At 40.3% G+C, this 16,992-nt stretch overlaps 1 protein-coding gene across 1 annotated transcript in view; it reads right to left on the bottom strand.

The window, feature by feature from the left end:
* Window positions 1–823: 823 nt before the first annotated feature.
* Window positions 824–16,992, bottom strand: part of SERINC5 (serine incorporator 5) — a 107,559-nt gene continuing 91,390 nt past the window's right edge. Inside the window, exons 9-12 of the mRNA XM_027863422.1 lie at window positions 10,437–10,503; window positions 7,389–7,428; window positions 5,596–5,740; window positions 824–2,877 (exon numbers count right to left, since the gene is read on the bottom strand). Coding sequence (XP_027719223.1) covers window positions 2,730–2,877; window positions 5,596–5,740; window positions 7,389–7,428; window positions 10,437–10,503 — 400 coding nt within the window. The 3' untranslated portion in view covers window positions 824–2,729. The remainder of the gene's footprint in view (window positions 2,878–5,595; window positions 5,741–7,388; window positions 7,429–10,436; window positions 10,504–16,992) is intronic.

A 16,992-nucleotide genomic window follows, 5' to 3' on the forward strand; every position in this document is an offset into this window, starting at 1 on the left:
TGAATGACAACCACAATTATGCTTACTTTGCAAAGCTTCAAAGCTGTGTGCAAGCAGAGGCTTCCAGAAGTAGCATCCATCTATTTACTTCAAGTCATGACACCCCATGGATCCAAGAACCATGGTGATCATTCAGTGTTAATCTTTTTTTCCTTTTTTCTCTGCTCCTGTGATACTTCCTAATTATAAAATGTGATAGAATCTATAAGCATATGTACAATATATTATCATTCATAATCAGGGTGGATTCAAACAATTCTTTCTTCTAAGAAAAAAAAATACTTTCCATGGTGACTGGTAATTGTTTCCTTCATGATGTCACAGGGGAAAAAGCTCAATATGACATCTAAAAACTGAATACTGTGGCCAATATAAATACATGCATAACTGTGTTTATCACATATATGTCATATGTGTTGGCACACATATACACACATATATGTATGTGTACTTGTGTGATACACATATAGTTCTAGAAGTATCAGTCTATAATCACAGACTGGTGAATGGGGTTAAGGGAGAGCAGGAAGAGAAGAATGAGAAGAAATGGAATGTATACGCTCCCATTAGATCCATGATCTGGTTGCTCATTTCTAACTCTGGCCTGTGGCACATTGTTGTAAACTACTTCAATTTACTAGGTCTTTTACATGAAAAACTGTTCTCATCTGGAAGGTTGAGAGCATCATTAACAAATCTCTTGGTTTATAGAATGTCCTCCCAACCCACAGGAGGGGAAAGAGAGCTCTGAGGCTGAGCCCCCAACCTGCTCTGAACGTTGCTCTTTTCTTACCTTCCCCCTTCCCCGCCCCCCCACCCTGGTTCTTATTTCTAGGCCAAGAATGGCTTAGGAAACTCCAGAAATACCAAGTGTAGATTTCCCCCATCACATCTGCATCATGAAGCACCCAGGGTTACTCAGCAGATCATGTCTGTTTGGGCTGATTTTAGTTAAGGGTCTTCCTTGTGCAATGGCCAGAAATCCAATTTCTCACAGGAAGTACTTTAAAGCGCTGATCTGGTGAAACACCCTAGGATGCTTTATGTAAACTGGACAAATACTATCCCTTCCCATAAAACGCAGGGATCCCCTTCTCTTGAGTCTAAGGGGTCACATTCACAACAGACCTATTTGATTCTGGCCCCAAAGTTCTCTTCGGACATGATATCCCAGAGAAATAATAAAGGTGCTAATAATATATGGAACATAACAAAAGCTACAAAATCAAAGCCCTCTTATGCACAGAACCAACAAATTTGTTGGGGAGGACAGAGGAAAGAAGAGAGTCATATGCCCAGCAGGTTTCAGCCAAAAAAGCAATTTTGAGATCTAAGCCCTTTTAAGAATATTGTTATTAAAAGTACTTACAATTAAAAAAAAAAACCCTATCCAAGCATCTATCCATAGTTTAGGTATGGAAAAAGACAACTTTATAGTTATCTTGAAATCATGTATGCAACAATACAAATAACAGTTGTAATTATTGCAATACCTTGATCAAGTAATAACAATAAGGTGAGACCATGTTGTCAATAAATTGTGCTTATTCACATTATCACAAAGAAGTGGCAGAGAACGGGTTAGGGGGCCCGACGAGACAAAGAGGACAGTAAATGATACCTGTGATTTCCAGCATCACAAGTTCAGAGAAAGACATTTAAGGCCCACAGGGAAGCAGGACTGAAAAAAAATTTAAAACAAAATCTCTGGGATTTTTTTAAAGGATTAAAATCACTAGATTTCAACTGCCTTGAAAGTAAGCGCTCCATCCTTCAATCCCTAAATATTAGGAAGTTAGGAACAATGAAGAATATGGCCAGAACTCCATGCTTCATACTTCATCCCAAAAACAAAGGACACAAACCATCTTAGTGTTTCGAGTGCAGAGTTCAGAACTCCCCTTTCCACGTAAGGCCAAAGACTGACCCTCAGGCTGCTTGATATGTTTTTGTACATGGGATATAGATTTCAGACTAAAGAAACTTGTTCTTCCTCTACAAAAATATGCTGAACCTTTAATCTCCAGTTGGGAAAAAAAATCTGCTGAAAGAATAACAACTCTCAGATTTACCAGCCAGATTTCTAAAGAAAAAAAAAAGAAACTGAAAACAAATGTAAAAAAAAAAAACAAAAACAACATCCCACTAAGCCCTTTAGAATCCTGCTTTCTGAAAGCTGCATTAGAACTAGTTACTTGTGCATGTGTCAAGTGAGACCTAGTAGATGACCAGCTTCATGAAGGCAGGGTCCATGATTTACTTATCTTTACAACTCCCACCCCAGCACCTAGTATAGTGCTCTGCATATTGTAGGCACTTGAAATATTTGTTGAATTTGAACTTAATGGCACCATCTTATTATAAAAGGTCACGAAAGTCAAAAGTATATGTATAATACATATTATGTATGATCAGCGTGGACCCAAACAATTTTTTCTTGTTTAAAATAAAACTATGCTTTCCATGGTGAATGGTAGTTTCTTTCATCATTTCACAGGGGAGAAATCCAATAAAACCCAAACATTCTTATCGCATGCTTGCTTTTCCTGACCCCCTTTGGGCCAACCTGGTGCTGGCAATTTCACAGGTGTTTTTTAGGACTGGTCCAATCATTACTTGCATTAATCATTACTTTAAAAAAAAAAAACCTTTAAAAAATACAGTATTTTAGTTGGCAGACTGATCAAATTGAATGACGGTTGTTGATAAAAGAAGGGCTCTCAGATCTCTCATACGGAAAATTCTCTGGTAGGGCAGCAGAGAGGAGCTATGAGGGTCCACAGATAAATCAGGACACACATCCAACATGATGCCATCTTGACCCAGAAGAAAGACGTGCTTCCGCTGAAGAATTTTTCAATGTGAGCACCTTCATAGCTGTTGGAAAGAAAGATAAACTGATTGAGCCTCCTTGAAAGCTAGTTCTTTTTCCCTTAACTCCCTTCCTTTTAAAAATCATGCTCCAAGTCATCTATGATATCATTATTAAAATGGTGGCTTGGTATCCCAATACTTAGAATAATGACTGGGCATATTGTAGGAGCTTAATACACATTTGGTGTTTGACTGGGAGATGTGGGCATACTTTCCAATAATGCTGCTCAAAGCCTGTCTATGCCCACTCATCCTGATGAATCCTAATGCCCTCTTCTAAATCAACTCCATGGGGTCCAGTAACATGGTAATGGCCTCCCTCTCATTCTCTTGACATTGTATGGATACCAACAGAGCCATGTGGAGCTTCTACCAGTTTATCCCTTGCTCTCAATTTGTGGCTGACTTATATTTTTTTAAAAATTGGATCTGTAATTTCATTGTAGGAAAGACCTAAGGCAGATCAGCACCTTTTTTAGCTGCTTGGAAAGCAGAGGACTTGCTCAAGGTCAAACAGTCTCTATGTGTCAGAGATACAATCTGAATTTAGGTCTTCCACAGGCCATCTTTTTTTTTTTAAAAAATTCTATCAAGTATTTCTCTGGTGATACTCTTTACACTGGTTCTCCTGTCTAATTCCTCATTTATAATACCTTGTAACATAAAATTCAAATCCTAGAACCTTGGAAAACTCCATTCACATGAAGAAGTTTTGAAGTCACTCTTGGGTTTTGTATTTTGAAGCTCCCTGTCACTTTAATAGCTCTTTATGATGGGATTCTTTTTTTGTTTGTTGATTCTTCCAGACTACTTTCTGACTTTGGATTTCACGCTACTGGGCTCCAGGCACTTTTGGAGGGAAGGTCTGGACTGGTCTTGTTGCTGCTTTCTAGGGGTATTTAGTGTTGTTTTATTCAAGGATCTCAGGAACAGGTCAGGTTGGGTCCCTGCAAGCTTTCAGCACTTCACAAACTGTCTGATCCAGGGCAATGTCATCTGATTGCTGTATCCCTGGTGTGAGGGCTATTTGACTGGGAATCCTCCCCTGGTCATAGCTATGAAGGTTCCACACTGGGCTGGAAGCTGGAACTGAGACCACTCCATGGGTATAAGCTAAATAGCTGCTGCTACTGTCTGAACTTGCTTCTAGTTCAGAACACAGCCCACAGTCTGCAACTGTTTGTTGACCCTGAGCTCATGTGTCTCCCTCAGTTGGCCCTGTATCTGTTGCTAAGAACTGGGTAGTGAGCCATAAAACTGCCAGTCAGCACCTGTTCAAGGTCACAGTCCTCTTAATTCCCTTTGCAATTCTTTCCTCCATAGCTCTCATTCCTTTTCCAATTGTTTCCTCTAGTGTTCTCATTTTATTTGTAAAAATATGCTTAAACTTTTTTTTTTTAACTTTCCTTTCATCTCAACATTTTATCATCTGGGTCTCGGGCCTCTGGGTCTGGTGTAGAGACTCCTCCTACATCAGCATGCTCCCTTCAGCAAGCTCTTGGCCAGGCCCTGAAGGTTTGAAGACCTCTCTGTATCCCTATAACAACCTGGACTAGAAAAGTGACACACTGTGGCTTTTTCTTGAATTTCCTCATCAGGATTCAGTCTGGTACCTTTTCTAGGTCTATGTGACTCACTGTGGCTTTCTCTTAGATTTCCTTTCTAGGTCTATGTGAAGAAGTTTTTGGAGGAGAGCTTCCTGACCTTCTTGAGATTCCACCAACCTGGCCCTGCCTCTCCTCTCTCAAGCTTTCTTAAGAGTATGGATAGTTTAGAAGCTGAGAGAAATGATTATTAATAACCAATGATTTGGGGAGATCCAGAGTTTCCCCCTTTTAAAAAGTTCAGTCTCTTAAAGGACATCACTGATAATGACATTGGACTAACTTTCTTGTTCAGACTCTACCTAGATGGAATAGCTGTTGTGTTCTGCTCAGGCTTGAGTGGCATTCTTTGAATAGATTTCCCAAAGGCTAGAGAGATACAGAGTCCGGGTACAGAGATAGCCTCTCAGTCCAAAGGTGACAGGATGTTACTCTCAGCCCCCTCATTGTAATATTCTCTCATTAACTGTTAACCAATCAGGGTTGATTCCCACCCTGAGGAACACCTACTCTTTGAAGGGCATATAAACTGTAAGCCTTCAGCCATGCTGTCTTTGGTCTAAGAGAGATGGCGAAATGACAATCTTTTTATTAATAAACATGCCGAATATGAATGTATAAGTAGAGCCTATATCAGATTGCATGCCATTGAGGGGGGAAGTGGAAGGGGGAGGAAATTTAAAACTCAAAATCTTATGGAAGTGAATGTTGAAAACTAAATTAATTATAAAGAAAAAATTAGGAAAAACAAAAACAAAAATTAACATGCTGGCCTTACTAATAAAATGATTAAATCACTCGGAAACTATGTCTCTTGAACCTTTCAATCCCTACAAAGCTATATTAATTCATTTATGCAATAAATGATTTACTAAGCACCTACTACATATATGCACTAGGGATACAAAGAAAAGCAGTGCGCTGTCCTCAAGAAGCTTATTATGTTCTACAGAGACTTTCAAGAAAACCCTTCCTTCTCTAAAATCTACCCCTTGTTATTAATTACTATGCAATATAGATATTAATTATTATTATTTATTATTACAGCATCATTAAAAATTGCTCCTGTGATCTCCCAACACCCACTTTGAACCCCTAAGGAAAACAAGCTACTGACTTGAACCAGTTGGTGACTGTCATCATCACATAAAGGGAGGCCAAGAAGAAGACAAAATGAAAGTAAGTATAGCTGTAGACAGTGCCTTTCTTTTCATCGTAGATGACTTGCTGTCCTCCCCTCCGATCATCAGGCTCCTCAACATCTGTTGAAAATAAGAGAGAAGAAGGGAGGGGCTTTGCTGCTTTGCAGGGCTGCTCCTGCTCCTCCACCATCCTCTCCTCTTTTACCCCAACCCCCCCATCTTGTCCTGATTCTAACTGTGCAAGAAATGCAGAAACAAGCTCCCTGGGGCCCTCAGTGCGGATTTCATCCTGGCCTCGCATGCCCTTACAGAAGGATGAATGTCTAGAAAAATAAATAACTCCTCAGCATTTTCTGGCTGAAAGGAGATTTACTCAAGAGCCCTATTCACTTTGGCACAACTTCCAAAAGGCAAAATGACCCCAACTTGGAAGAAAAATGCCCAGTGGGGACAATCCCCATAAGCACCTAGACCCTCCCCTTAGAGAATACAGTGAAGGATCCACAGAGATAATTATCACAGATTTCCTAATTCAATTTGGATTTTTAAAAATCTAGTCATCAAACAATTATGAGTAATGACTGACATTTACACTGGGATTGAGATTTAGCAAAGCATTTTATATACATGGATACAGATAGATATATGTGGAGAGAGGAGGAGAGAGACTAAATGGGGAATGGAAGGAGAGGAGAGAGGATAGAGGGGGAGAATAAGAGAGAGAGAGAGAAAGGGAGGGAGAAAAGTGGGGGAGGGAAAGAGAGAGTCTCTGCTGATCCTCCCAATAATCTATAAGGCGGGTAATCTAAGTATTATTATTTTTTTCACATTACAGATGGGGAAATTGGAGATTCAAGGATGAGAAGTGACTTGCTTATGGTCACAGAGCTAGTAAATGATAGAAAAGCTAGGACTTGTCCAATTCTAAAGGCCAAGGTCCTTCCTATTAAACTAGTATACCTTTCAATAATAATAAACAATAAAAATAACAATAACAAAAATAATGATAGCAATAATGATAATAATAATATATAGCACTTACTATGTGCCAGGTACTGTGCTAAGTACTTTATAATTATCTAATGTGATCCTCACAACAACCCTGGGAGGTAGGTGCTATTATGATTCTCATTTTACAGATGAGGAAACTGAGGCAGAGCTTAAGTGTCTTGTCCAGGGTTACATATCTACTAAGTGCTTGAGCCTGGATTTGAACTCAGATCTTCTAGTTTCCAGGCCTTGCCTAATGAGAGGCAGTGTAATACAGTGGATAGAAAGCTGGCCTAAGAGCCAGGAAATCACAAGTCTGGATCTAGCCCTGGATCTACACTGGCTTTGGGCAAATCACTTAAACTCTCAGCGCTCCAGGGGGCTTTCCAACACTCTTAAGTTCCAGAGAAGGCACTGGCCTACACTGGTAGAGGGAATTTCCTCATCTAAGAATTTTTATACCAATGCAATCACAGGTCTATCCTGCCTTTCCATTACATGCTGCTTGCAATTCCTCCTAATCCTAGAGGCTATTTTAATGTAAACAAAAGCCCTGGCAAAGAATGAGAGAAATGAATACAACCACAACCACAACCCCCCACAACCCAGGAAAAATGGGAAAATAGTCTTTGTATGTAAATACATGCATGTATGTAGCTATAAAAACACATCAAACATTCCTACCATCGACAAAATTATCTATCCGAAGTTAGTGTCCATATACCAAGCCTTGTGAGTGAAACAGATTAGGATCAAACAAAGTTAATTCCCCACATACCTTCTCCATCAGGAGCTAAGCAGAAACAGCAACGAGCTACCTATAAGACAAAAATAAACAAACAGAAGAAAGAGCTGTTATAAAATCATCCTAGGATCATACTTAGATTTCAAGCTTGAATAATAATAGCTAGCATTTATATAAAATGCTTTAAAGTTTACAAAGTGCTATATATTTTAACTAATTTGATTCTCACAACAAACAACCCTATGAGGAAGGTACCATTATTATCCCCAATTTATTTCAGTTTAGTTTAGTTTTTGGTGAGGCAATCGGGGTTAAGTGACTTGCCCAGGGTCACACAGCTAGGAAGTGTTAAGTGTCAAGGGCCAGATTTGAACTCAGGTCCTCCTGACTCCAGGGCCAGTGCTCTATCCACTGCACTACCTAACTGCCCCAATTATCCCCATTTTAAAGATGAAGACACGGAGGATCAAAGAAGTTAACAGGATTTTAAGTCAGGCACCACAGGGCTAGTAAATTGTCTGAGGCAGGATTTGAAACCAGGTTTTCCCGACTCCAGGCCCAGCACCCTATCTATTGTGCCACATTACAGGCCTCCTAATTCCAATCCATTTATTTTACAAGTGAGAAAATGAGGCCCCAGGATGTGATGTAATTTGATGTAGGCTACATGGGTAGTAAGTAGCAAAGTGGGAATTAAAACTCAGGTCCCTTAGAGCACCAGCCAGCAGTCTGGAAGACATGAGTTCAAATCGAGCCTCAGACACTTACTACCTATGTGACCCTGGGCAAGCCATTTAACCCCAATTGCTCCCCCCCCCAAAAAACCCAAAAAAAACAAAAACCCTCAGGTCCCTCCGCTTCTTAATTCAATGTTCTTTCTAATATAACGCCACCTCCAAGATGCATACATGAATGATTCTTTGTATCCCAGCAGTTCAATGAAAATTTTTTTCAATGAAAGATGCTCAGAGGATACTAAGCTACAGTCATCCTAACAGCTTTCAAGATGGATCCAGCTAAGGCTATTATTTGAACCACAATGGCCCAGATTGTCATTGTGGATTAATGAATAAAGAATGCCAAACTAAAACACAGCAGTTGGGTTCATAGCCCCAGTCAGACAATAGCTAGCCATAGAAAACCCTTCCATTTTTTTCTGCCTTTTTCCCTTCATTAGTGAAATGGAGACCTCTCCTGAAGATTTCAGTTATCATCCCTAATGAAAACAAGACGCCCTACCCCAACACAAAATAACATTCATTTCTTAGGGGTCCAATGACATCATTGCACCTAATTATGACAGCAACAGACCACATTTATGAAGTTCATTAACTGTTTCCAAAGACACATCTCATCAGAGCCTCACATAATTTTGTGAGATTGATGCTTTTATTATCATCATTTTACAGATGAGGAAACTGATGCACAGAGAGTGAAAGTGTAAGTAAGCCCATGAACATATAGCAAATAAGTAAGTGGATCTGAGGCAGCATTCAAACCTGCCTCAAGTTTCTTCCAGAGCTATAACAAAAGACTATTATTGTCTCCAAAAACCCTGCATTCATAAAACAAGTACTCCGGGTAAGAAAACTACAAACCATATATTCACTAGTTTGGAAAGAAGAAAATAATGGATTTATTCCCACACTGAGTCCTGAAAAAGAATCCCCCTATGTTAAACCTATCCGGAGGTTGGCTGTTGCTTTTTGTTTAAATTCCAAACACAATAGAGATACTGAAAATGTGACAGGATAGTCTCAGCAGGTGGTCACCCACTCAGTGGCAAAAAACAATCCGGGCTTCTGGGGGGTGGCTTTTCTTCTCCTAAAGGATGTGCCATAACCAATTCAAACTCTGCTGGGTCATCTCTGCTCTTCTGTGACAGAGAGATCCAATAAGATGTGCTGGCCTGGAGACAACCCCAACTGTCTCAGCTTAGGTGCAGGAAAGATCATCTGCAAAACGCCAGCTAGACAGAGACCATTTCTGGGTAGATAACAAAGCCTGACTATCTAGGAGTGGTCACAGAGATGGAGCCGACGGCCAGATGTCAAAATGGGCCTTGCGCTTCTGACCTAGGGCCAGAGCCCAGGCCAGCCCCATTGTAGGAAAGTGTGCATTTTTGGGGCAGCTAGGTGGTGCAGTGGATAAAGCACTGATCCTGAAGTCAGGAGGTACTGAGTTCAGATCTGGCCTCAGACACATAACACTCACTAGCTGTGTGACCCTGGGCAAGTCACTTAACCCCAATTGCCTAAAAACAAAATAAAACAAAAAAAAAGCGTGCATTTTCACAGGTCTGGCAGCCGGGCTTTTCAGGAAATAGTAGTATCACTGTTTCTTCCTTTCAGAATTCTTTCCAAATGTGGCCTTGTGGTCCTAGCTCAAGTTTTTTGCAAGACTTGTTTCTGGATGGACTGGAAAATTATTTTTTGCAGAGAAGAGGAAATGATGGACTTATCTCTACAAAACACCAGAGTTAGAAAGCCTAGGATCAGAGGGCTGCGGGACCCAGACTTAAAATGAAGACATCCCAGCTGCAACATTATTTCCCCTCTGCCTGCCTAGGCATTCTCCCTGTGGCCCAAGGTGTTCCATTGTTCCATTTAGTTTTCCAAGCTCTCCCCTTGTCACTGCAGAGGGTGGAGATGTAGGAATCAAGCATTCTACTATAGCTCGAGGAGTTTACAAGCCTCCAGAAGCAGGATGCTCACCGAGAGAAGCGGCGAGATCTTCAAGAGCACAGCATGGAGCAGTTAATTAAACATCTGCTAGGAGGCCCAAGCAGCAGGAGCCGTGCTCCAAGAGCCAGCTCTGGTGGTAGGAGCCTCAGAAACTGTGGAAACAACTTCGCCTCCACAGCACACATGGGAAGGCGCCAACCAGTTTTCTCTTTAATCTTCCCATTCTTTCTCAGGGAGAGAAGTGGATGACAAATACAAATCAACGAGGATACAACATACAAAATGCACAGCTAAACAAACAAATGAGCAGATAAACAAGATTTAAAATGACTAAATGCATTCCTGGAAAAAAAGTCTTCTGAGAAGTAGCAAATACAGGGGAAGGAAATAAACCTACCTCTTGTTCAGGAGCGGCGTATCTTCCCCTAAGAGCCTCTGAACTGGACCGGGTTGTTGAGGTCAGACTAGGGAGATGGAAAAAGGAGAGTCACCAATACACGTCATTCTGTGTATGGCAAAAGCCATTAGAAACAAATCTTTTCTAGTGGGAACTATTTGGTGAAGGCTTTCCTGATGTCAGCCTGTCATCTGAAGGGCTAACACCTAGCATGGATCACCCTAAATTTTTACTTTATCCACAAAAGAGGATGAGAATAATAATATTAATAGTGCATTAAGTTCTAATGCATTTAATAGGGTATTAAGGTCTGCAAAGTGCTTTGTCTATGTTCATTCATTTGAACCTCACAACCACCTCTGTGAGGTAAGTGCTATTTCATTTTACAGATGAAGACAGTGAGGCACAGAAAGGGTTATTGATGGGGGTTTTGGGGGGAGGAAGGTTGGTTTGTTAGTAAGATTTCATTTGTTCTCATGCATCAAGTGCTTGAGGTATACAGGCATTTTTAAAGAACAACCACTCCTGGCTAACCCCCAAGCCTCCCCATCATTAACAGCCTGTTTTTTGGGGTTTTTTTCTCTCACATAGCCTTATACTAGAACCAACAGCAGAATCATCTAAGTTCTGTCTGGGTTGTTGTATTTTCATTTTCCTTTCTCCGGAGAGAGGTGCTCACAAAGGAGAGGTAAAGCTAGATTTGCAGAGGGCCATAGAAATGAATGCCTCCATAATGCACAAGGTGGGTGGGTAATTGACACACAGACTAGCTTTCCTTTCAGAATCCAGTCATTAGTAGCAAGTGAAGTGAAAAATTTGTCATTTTCCTCATACCTAGAGATAGGGGGAAAAAAATATTCCTAGAAAATTTTAAACTGAGGAAAAACAACCTTAAACTCCACCCCAGTAACGGGGTAAAAAAAAATAGAGAAGAATTTAAATATGGGTAACAAAGGGGTTTTTCTGAGAAGGGGAAGAAGCTATACAGTTGGGGGAAGGGGAAATCATTTTAAACAGATCTAGCATTCAAGAAGAGAAATGCATGTCTGAACTGCAGATCTAATCATAAGGAATTTGAGCCCTAAAAGATCTAAGAAGGTAATAATGAGGGGATGCAAATAACAGGGATTAGTTGGCAGAAGACTACAAAGGTTTCTCAGTTATTATCAAAAGCAAACATATAAGGTTCCTGTTTAAGAGGTAGTGTCAAGAATGATAAACTAAGAGCCCTGAGTTAGCATCCTGGCTCCACCAATCACTAAGTGTAGTGTGTGACCCTGGAAAAAATCATTTCATTCTCCTGAAGCCTCAGGTCTCTCAATCATAAAATGGAGCTAATTAATAACAACATCATCTCAAAGGGTTGTTGTAAGGAAATCAGTTCAAAACTTATAAACTGTTAGAGAACTGCAAGCTAAGTCTTTAACAAGAAATATGTGCTGTATAACTGATATCATATTGCTTGCCTTTTCATTGGATAAAGGAGACCAGGAGGAAGGGAGAGAATTGGGAACTCAAAAATTTTTAAAAAAGAAATATGTGAAGAAAAGAGCATCTGAATAGATCAGGCAAAAAACTTTGTACCTCCAAAAAACCTGTTGGCTTAAGAACACAAAGATATGCTATCTACAACTAGAAGGGCTTTCAAAGATCATGGAGTCCAAGCCTCTCATTTTGAGGGGGTCCAGACTTGTGATTTCATTGCTGAAGGGGATTCCTGGTATAGAAACCCCCTGCCATCAATGAGGATCAACAGATGGTCTGAAATATAATTGTCTTTGAGAGTTGCTTGGGACAAAAAAAAAAAAATTAAGTGATTTGCCCATGGTCATACATGGCTAATATGTGTGATAGGCAACGACTTATTAAGTTGTTTCAGAGAGGAGACCAGAGGTCACCTATTCCAACCCCCTAACTTTACAGAGAGGTTAAGTGAAAGTGCTGGTGGGATTTGAACTCATGTCTTCCTGACTCCAAACTCTACCTTATCTGCAACACCATCTCTATGTTTAACTTGGCAAATCAAATTAGGATGATAATTAATTTAAAAGTAGTGTTTATTTATAAGATTGCAGGCTTTTAAACGTTTCTAATTCTGTTACCAAGGCATCTACATACTATTAAAATATAGACAAAAATTTCAGATATCAGATTCTTGAGTTTATAAGAAGCAGGTAAAAACTTGGGCTGACAAGAAAATATCAGCGATTAGAAAGTTGTGTTTCCTCAACTTTTTATGTCCTCTATAGTCTCAAGAATATATAGATATCCTAGGAATATAAAAATGTTTATATTCCTCGATCTAGCAATATAAAAATATTCCTAGAAAATTTTAAGGCATTGGGGGGGAAATAACTTAAAATTCATCCCCAAAGTGGGGGGGAAGACATTTGGAGAAGAATTTAAATATAGAGTTATAGAATATATCAGTCATTTTCAGGAAAAGAACTAAGAAAATACTGTTTTTAATCATATTAGTATCTTCTGAGTTCTCATTACCAACGGATCCTGCATACCAATGGGTCACAGTTATCCTCAAAGGTTTCTAAAAAATAAAGCTTTCCCGGATTGGCCTGAAGTTTCTACCCTTTCACTTGCTACTTTATTTTTAATCTGGTACAAACATTTCCCAACCTAGACTGATTTCTTTCCTGGTATGTAAAAGATGGCAGAATGTGAACCAGGCCAAAGGAACTAAGAAGGGGCTGGGTCATACAAAGGCTTTGCGTCATTGCAGGAGTGAGACGCACTAGGAAGAATCCTAGCCTACCTTTTGGAGCCTAGCACAGAAGATGTTCTGTATATTGTAACATTGAGAAGGAACTTCCCAGCATCAAAGCCTAAGAGTGTTGCTTGTTTGAGAATGTCATCAAATGTTATCATCCTTTGTATTTCTGCCTTAGGGAATTGGGGGGAGATGGCAGAGGGGAAGGGTGTGATTGCGAGTATTCCTCTGCCCATTCCTATGTAGATCATGGGTTCTTTCAATATACATGGGTGTATTTCAATATAATTGGCTTCCTTTGTAAACTTAAGTCCTTAATTTTATGCATTTAAAAACATCATTCTTAGAAGAGTCTTATAGAGTTCATAAGATTATACCAAAAGGTCCATGACACAAAAAAAAACCTTATGAACAAGTCATGAAAAAGAAGTCCACAAGCAAAGAAGGCATTGTTTCCTTTCCTTGTGAAAAGAGTAATGCCTAAGGGCAGAAAGAAATGCACCCCCTTACCCTTATATTTCTATTTGTATATGGGAAAAAAAAAAGGAAAAGGATCTAACAGGGACAACTGTTTTATGTCAAAACTCCTTATTACACAGTTTCTAGAAATCATTTGGTTGAAAGGGGGAGATTCAAGACTGGGTAACAATAGAATTTGTCCACCATGTTGGAGCTGAAAGGGCCTTACAAAGCAAAAAGGTTGACCCTCCTTGTTTTACAGATAAGGAAACTGAGGCTCAAAGAAATATAATGACTGATGCAAGGTCAAATTGGTGATGGAACCAGGACTAGAATCAACGTCAATAACACGTTATCTATTTCCTTCACCAATTTAAATTTTCTAAAAACCAAATTTTTCTCCCACCCTTCCTTTCTCCCTGCTGCCACCCTTCTACCACCAAAAATTATTCAAAATTAAAAAAAGTCTTTGGGAAAAATTAGTAAGAGACTCTCACCTGCCCTAACCCCTTCCAAATTTTCCATCTGTTTTTCTGGGCCTACACTCTCAGGTCCAAGATAATATTAAAGTGCCTTTTTTTCTTTATTCTTAGAAAATACTTTTAGTATTAGTGAAATATGGCTTAGGGCAATTAATTGGTCTTAGGTTAAGAGTTTTTGTTAAGCTTAAATAAAGTCAGTTACAGAATTCTAACTTTGACCAATGCAGAATTTTTCTTTAAGGGTAGGCATAACTATTTATAATTACTCTAGCCCAGGAAATTCTTATCTTCAGCATTCCAGCTTGTGCTAAGACTTGTTAGCTTCATTATAGCAATGTAGGTGGTAACCCAACACTTTTGGCTCCCTCTACATCCCTCTTTCTGGTGCTACATGGTAGGCAGACTTTCAAGCATCCCCAAGACCTCTTCACTGGAGGCAGAATGACTTGTGGGTGCATGTATACATCCGCTAAACAGGCAGGTTTGGAACCCAAGACCTGTTTACTGCTCACTCCATCCAAAAATAACCTGTTAGCTTCAACCTTCCTAAAGATCTTCAAAAGACCAAAGAAAGATGTTGGACAATCGTGCCTAAAACCTAACCTTCCAAATGGGATCTCCCCAAGAACTCAATGGTGACCCTATAATAGCAGTGCTGAACGTATATGTAATTTAACACTTGTACTTCTGTTTGTTACAAAGTTAGAGGGCCACAAAGCATCAGACAGGGATGAGACCTTGGAGATGGAGAAGGAAGTTTCAAAGAAGCAAATTCCAGTTAGATGTGAGGAAAAACTTCCTGGTCATTAGACAAGTGGAAATGACTGCTTCGGGAGGTAGTGGGTTCCATTTTATTGGCAGGGATGTTGTGGAGGGAAGTCCTATTCAGATCGGGGTTGGACTGGAAACTGCCAAGAGCCCTTCCAACTCGATGAAGTTTAATCCCCTTGATGAACAGATGAAGAAAGGGAGGCCAGTCCAGAAGTGATATGCATGTGTTGGCTAAGGTCTACTATGGCTCTATAGTGCTGCTGTGTCTATAACCTGGCATCAGCGGTTCCTTAAGAAGGCTCATTTATAGGGGCAGTTAGGTGGTGCAGTGGATAGAGCACTAGCCCTGAAGTCAGGAGGACCTGAGTTCAAATCCGACCTCAGACCAAACACTTGACACTTACTAGCTGTGTTACCCTGGGCAAGTCACTTAACCCCAATTGCCTTAAAAAAAAAAAAAGGCTCATTTGTGATGAAAAGTGGCCCGAATCCCATGACCAAAAAGAGAGAAGGTCTATGTGTGTGAGAGAGGGGAGGAGGAAGGGAGGGAAAAGAGGTAAGAAAGGAAAGGAAGGAAGAAGGGAGAGGAAAAGGGAGAAAAGAGGGAGGGAAGCGAGGAAAGAAAGAGAAGGGAGGAAGGAAAGGCTGTAATTAGTCAACCATAATAGCATAGAGATTTATGGCCATAAGATCAAGCGAGTTAGTAGGTAATATTCACCAAGAAGAGAAATATTAACAAAGAAATATCACAAACATGTATAACATTAATGTGTTGTTGAGTCATTTCAGTTGTGTCTGGCTCTTTGTGACCCCACTTGGGGTTTTCTTTGCAAAGATATTAGAGTGGTTTGTTGTTGTTCTTACTTGTTTTGTTTAGTTGTTTTTGATTAGTCATGTGTGACTCTTTCTGAGGTTTTCTTGGCAAGGATACTCAAGCAGTTTGTCATTTCCTTCTCCAGCTCATTTTACTGATGAGGAAACTGAGACAAACAGGGTTAAGTGATTTCCCCGGAGTTATACAGCTAGTAAATGTCAGAGGCGAGATTTGAACTTGGGAATAAGAGTCTTCCTGATTCCAGACCCAGCGCTCTGTGCACTCTGGCGCCACCTAGTGGCCCCATAAAAACAACCACTCATATTTAGATAGCACTTTGAGGTTTGCAGAGGACTTTCCTTTAAACAGTGCTGTGAGGTGGTTTGTATAAGTACTATCTGTCTCTTGCAGTAGAGGAAAATGAGGTAAAAGGGATAAGCAATTTGTCCATGGTCACACTAGTAAGGATCTGAAGCATTATTAGAATACGGGTCTTCTGACTTCCTAACTTCAGGATCACACAACAGGAGCTGGAAAGGACCTTAGGGAATCATCTAATCCAACCTATTCATTTTACAAATGAGAAACTGAGGCCCAGACTGGCCTGCTGAAGGTCACACAGGGAGTAAGTGACCAGAGTCTTTCTAACTCCAAATCCAGCTCCCTTCCCAGCACACCACACTGCCTCCTCCAATCTCTGCTTCCTTCCAATGAAGCTCCACTCCAAACCCATCACACTCCCCCCTCCTTTTCCTACAGCTGATTTTCCACCTCAAGCACCAGGAAATCCCATCTGGAATGTTGATATAAGACCAAACAGACTCATGCACAAACACCAATTTGACATCTTTAATGACATTGCCCCCAAAGTAGCAGGACGGCAAATGAGTATTTCCCTTAAGCCTAGTTAAAGCTCAAGAAGTATTTCATGTCATTCATTGTTTTCTAATTATAGGACTGTGTACCCTTAATCACAGAAGGCATCTAGGTCGGTCTACCTTCCTGTCTCTACAGAAGGCATGTACTTCTAACCATCACAGAAAAATAGCTGTCAATGTTTCCCTATGAGATCTCTAAAAAGACAAGAGGCAGATGCTGCATGAAGCTGGAAGCAGAGGGCCAGAAGCACGCAGGCAGGCAGGCCCGCTGGCTGTAGGGGGACATCAGCATTCATGGCAAAATATCCACAGGAAGTTATCATAAAGCAGTGTCTTCTTACTAACCCCAGATGGCCACTTAAATTATTGGCAAGGATTGGGGCAGCTAGGTGGCGCAGTGGATAGAGTACTGGCCCTGGAGTCAGGA

Source organism: Vombatus ursinus, unplaced genomic scaffold (genome assembly GCF_900497805.2).
Source record: "Vombatus ursinus unplaced genomic scaffold, bare-nosed wombat genome assembly UNPS02014772.1, whole genome shotgun sequence".
NCBI classification, from domain to species: domain Eukaryota; kingdom Metazoa; phylum Chordata; class Mammalia; order Diprotodontia; family Vombatidae; genus Vombatus; species Vombatus ursinus.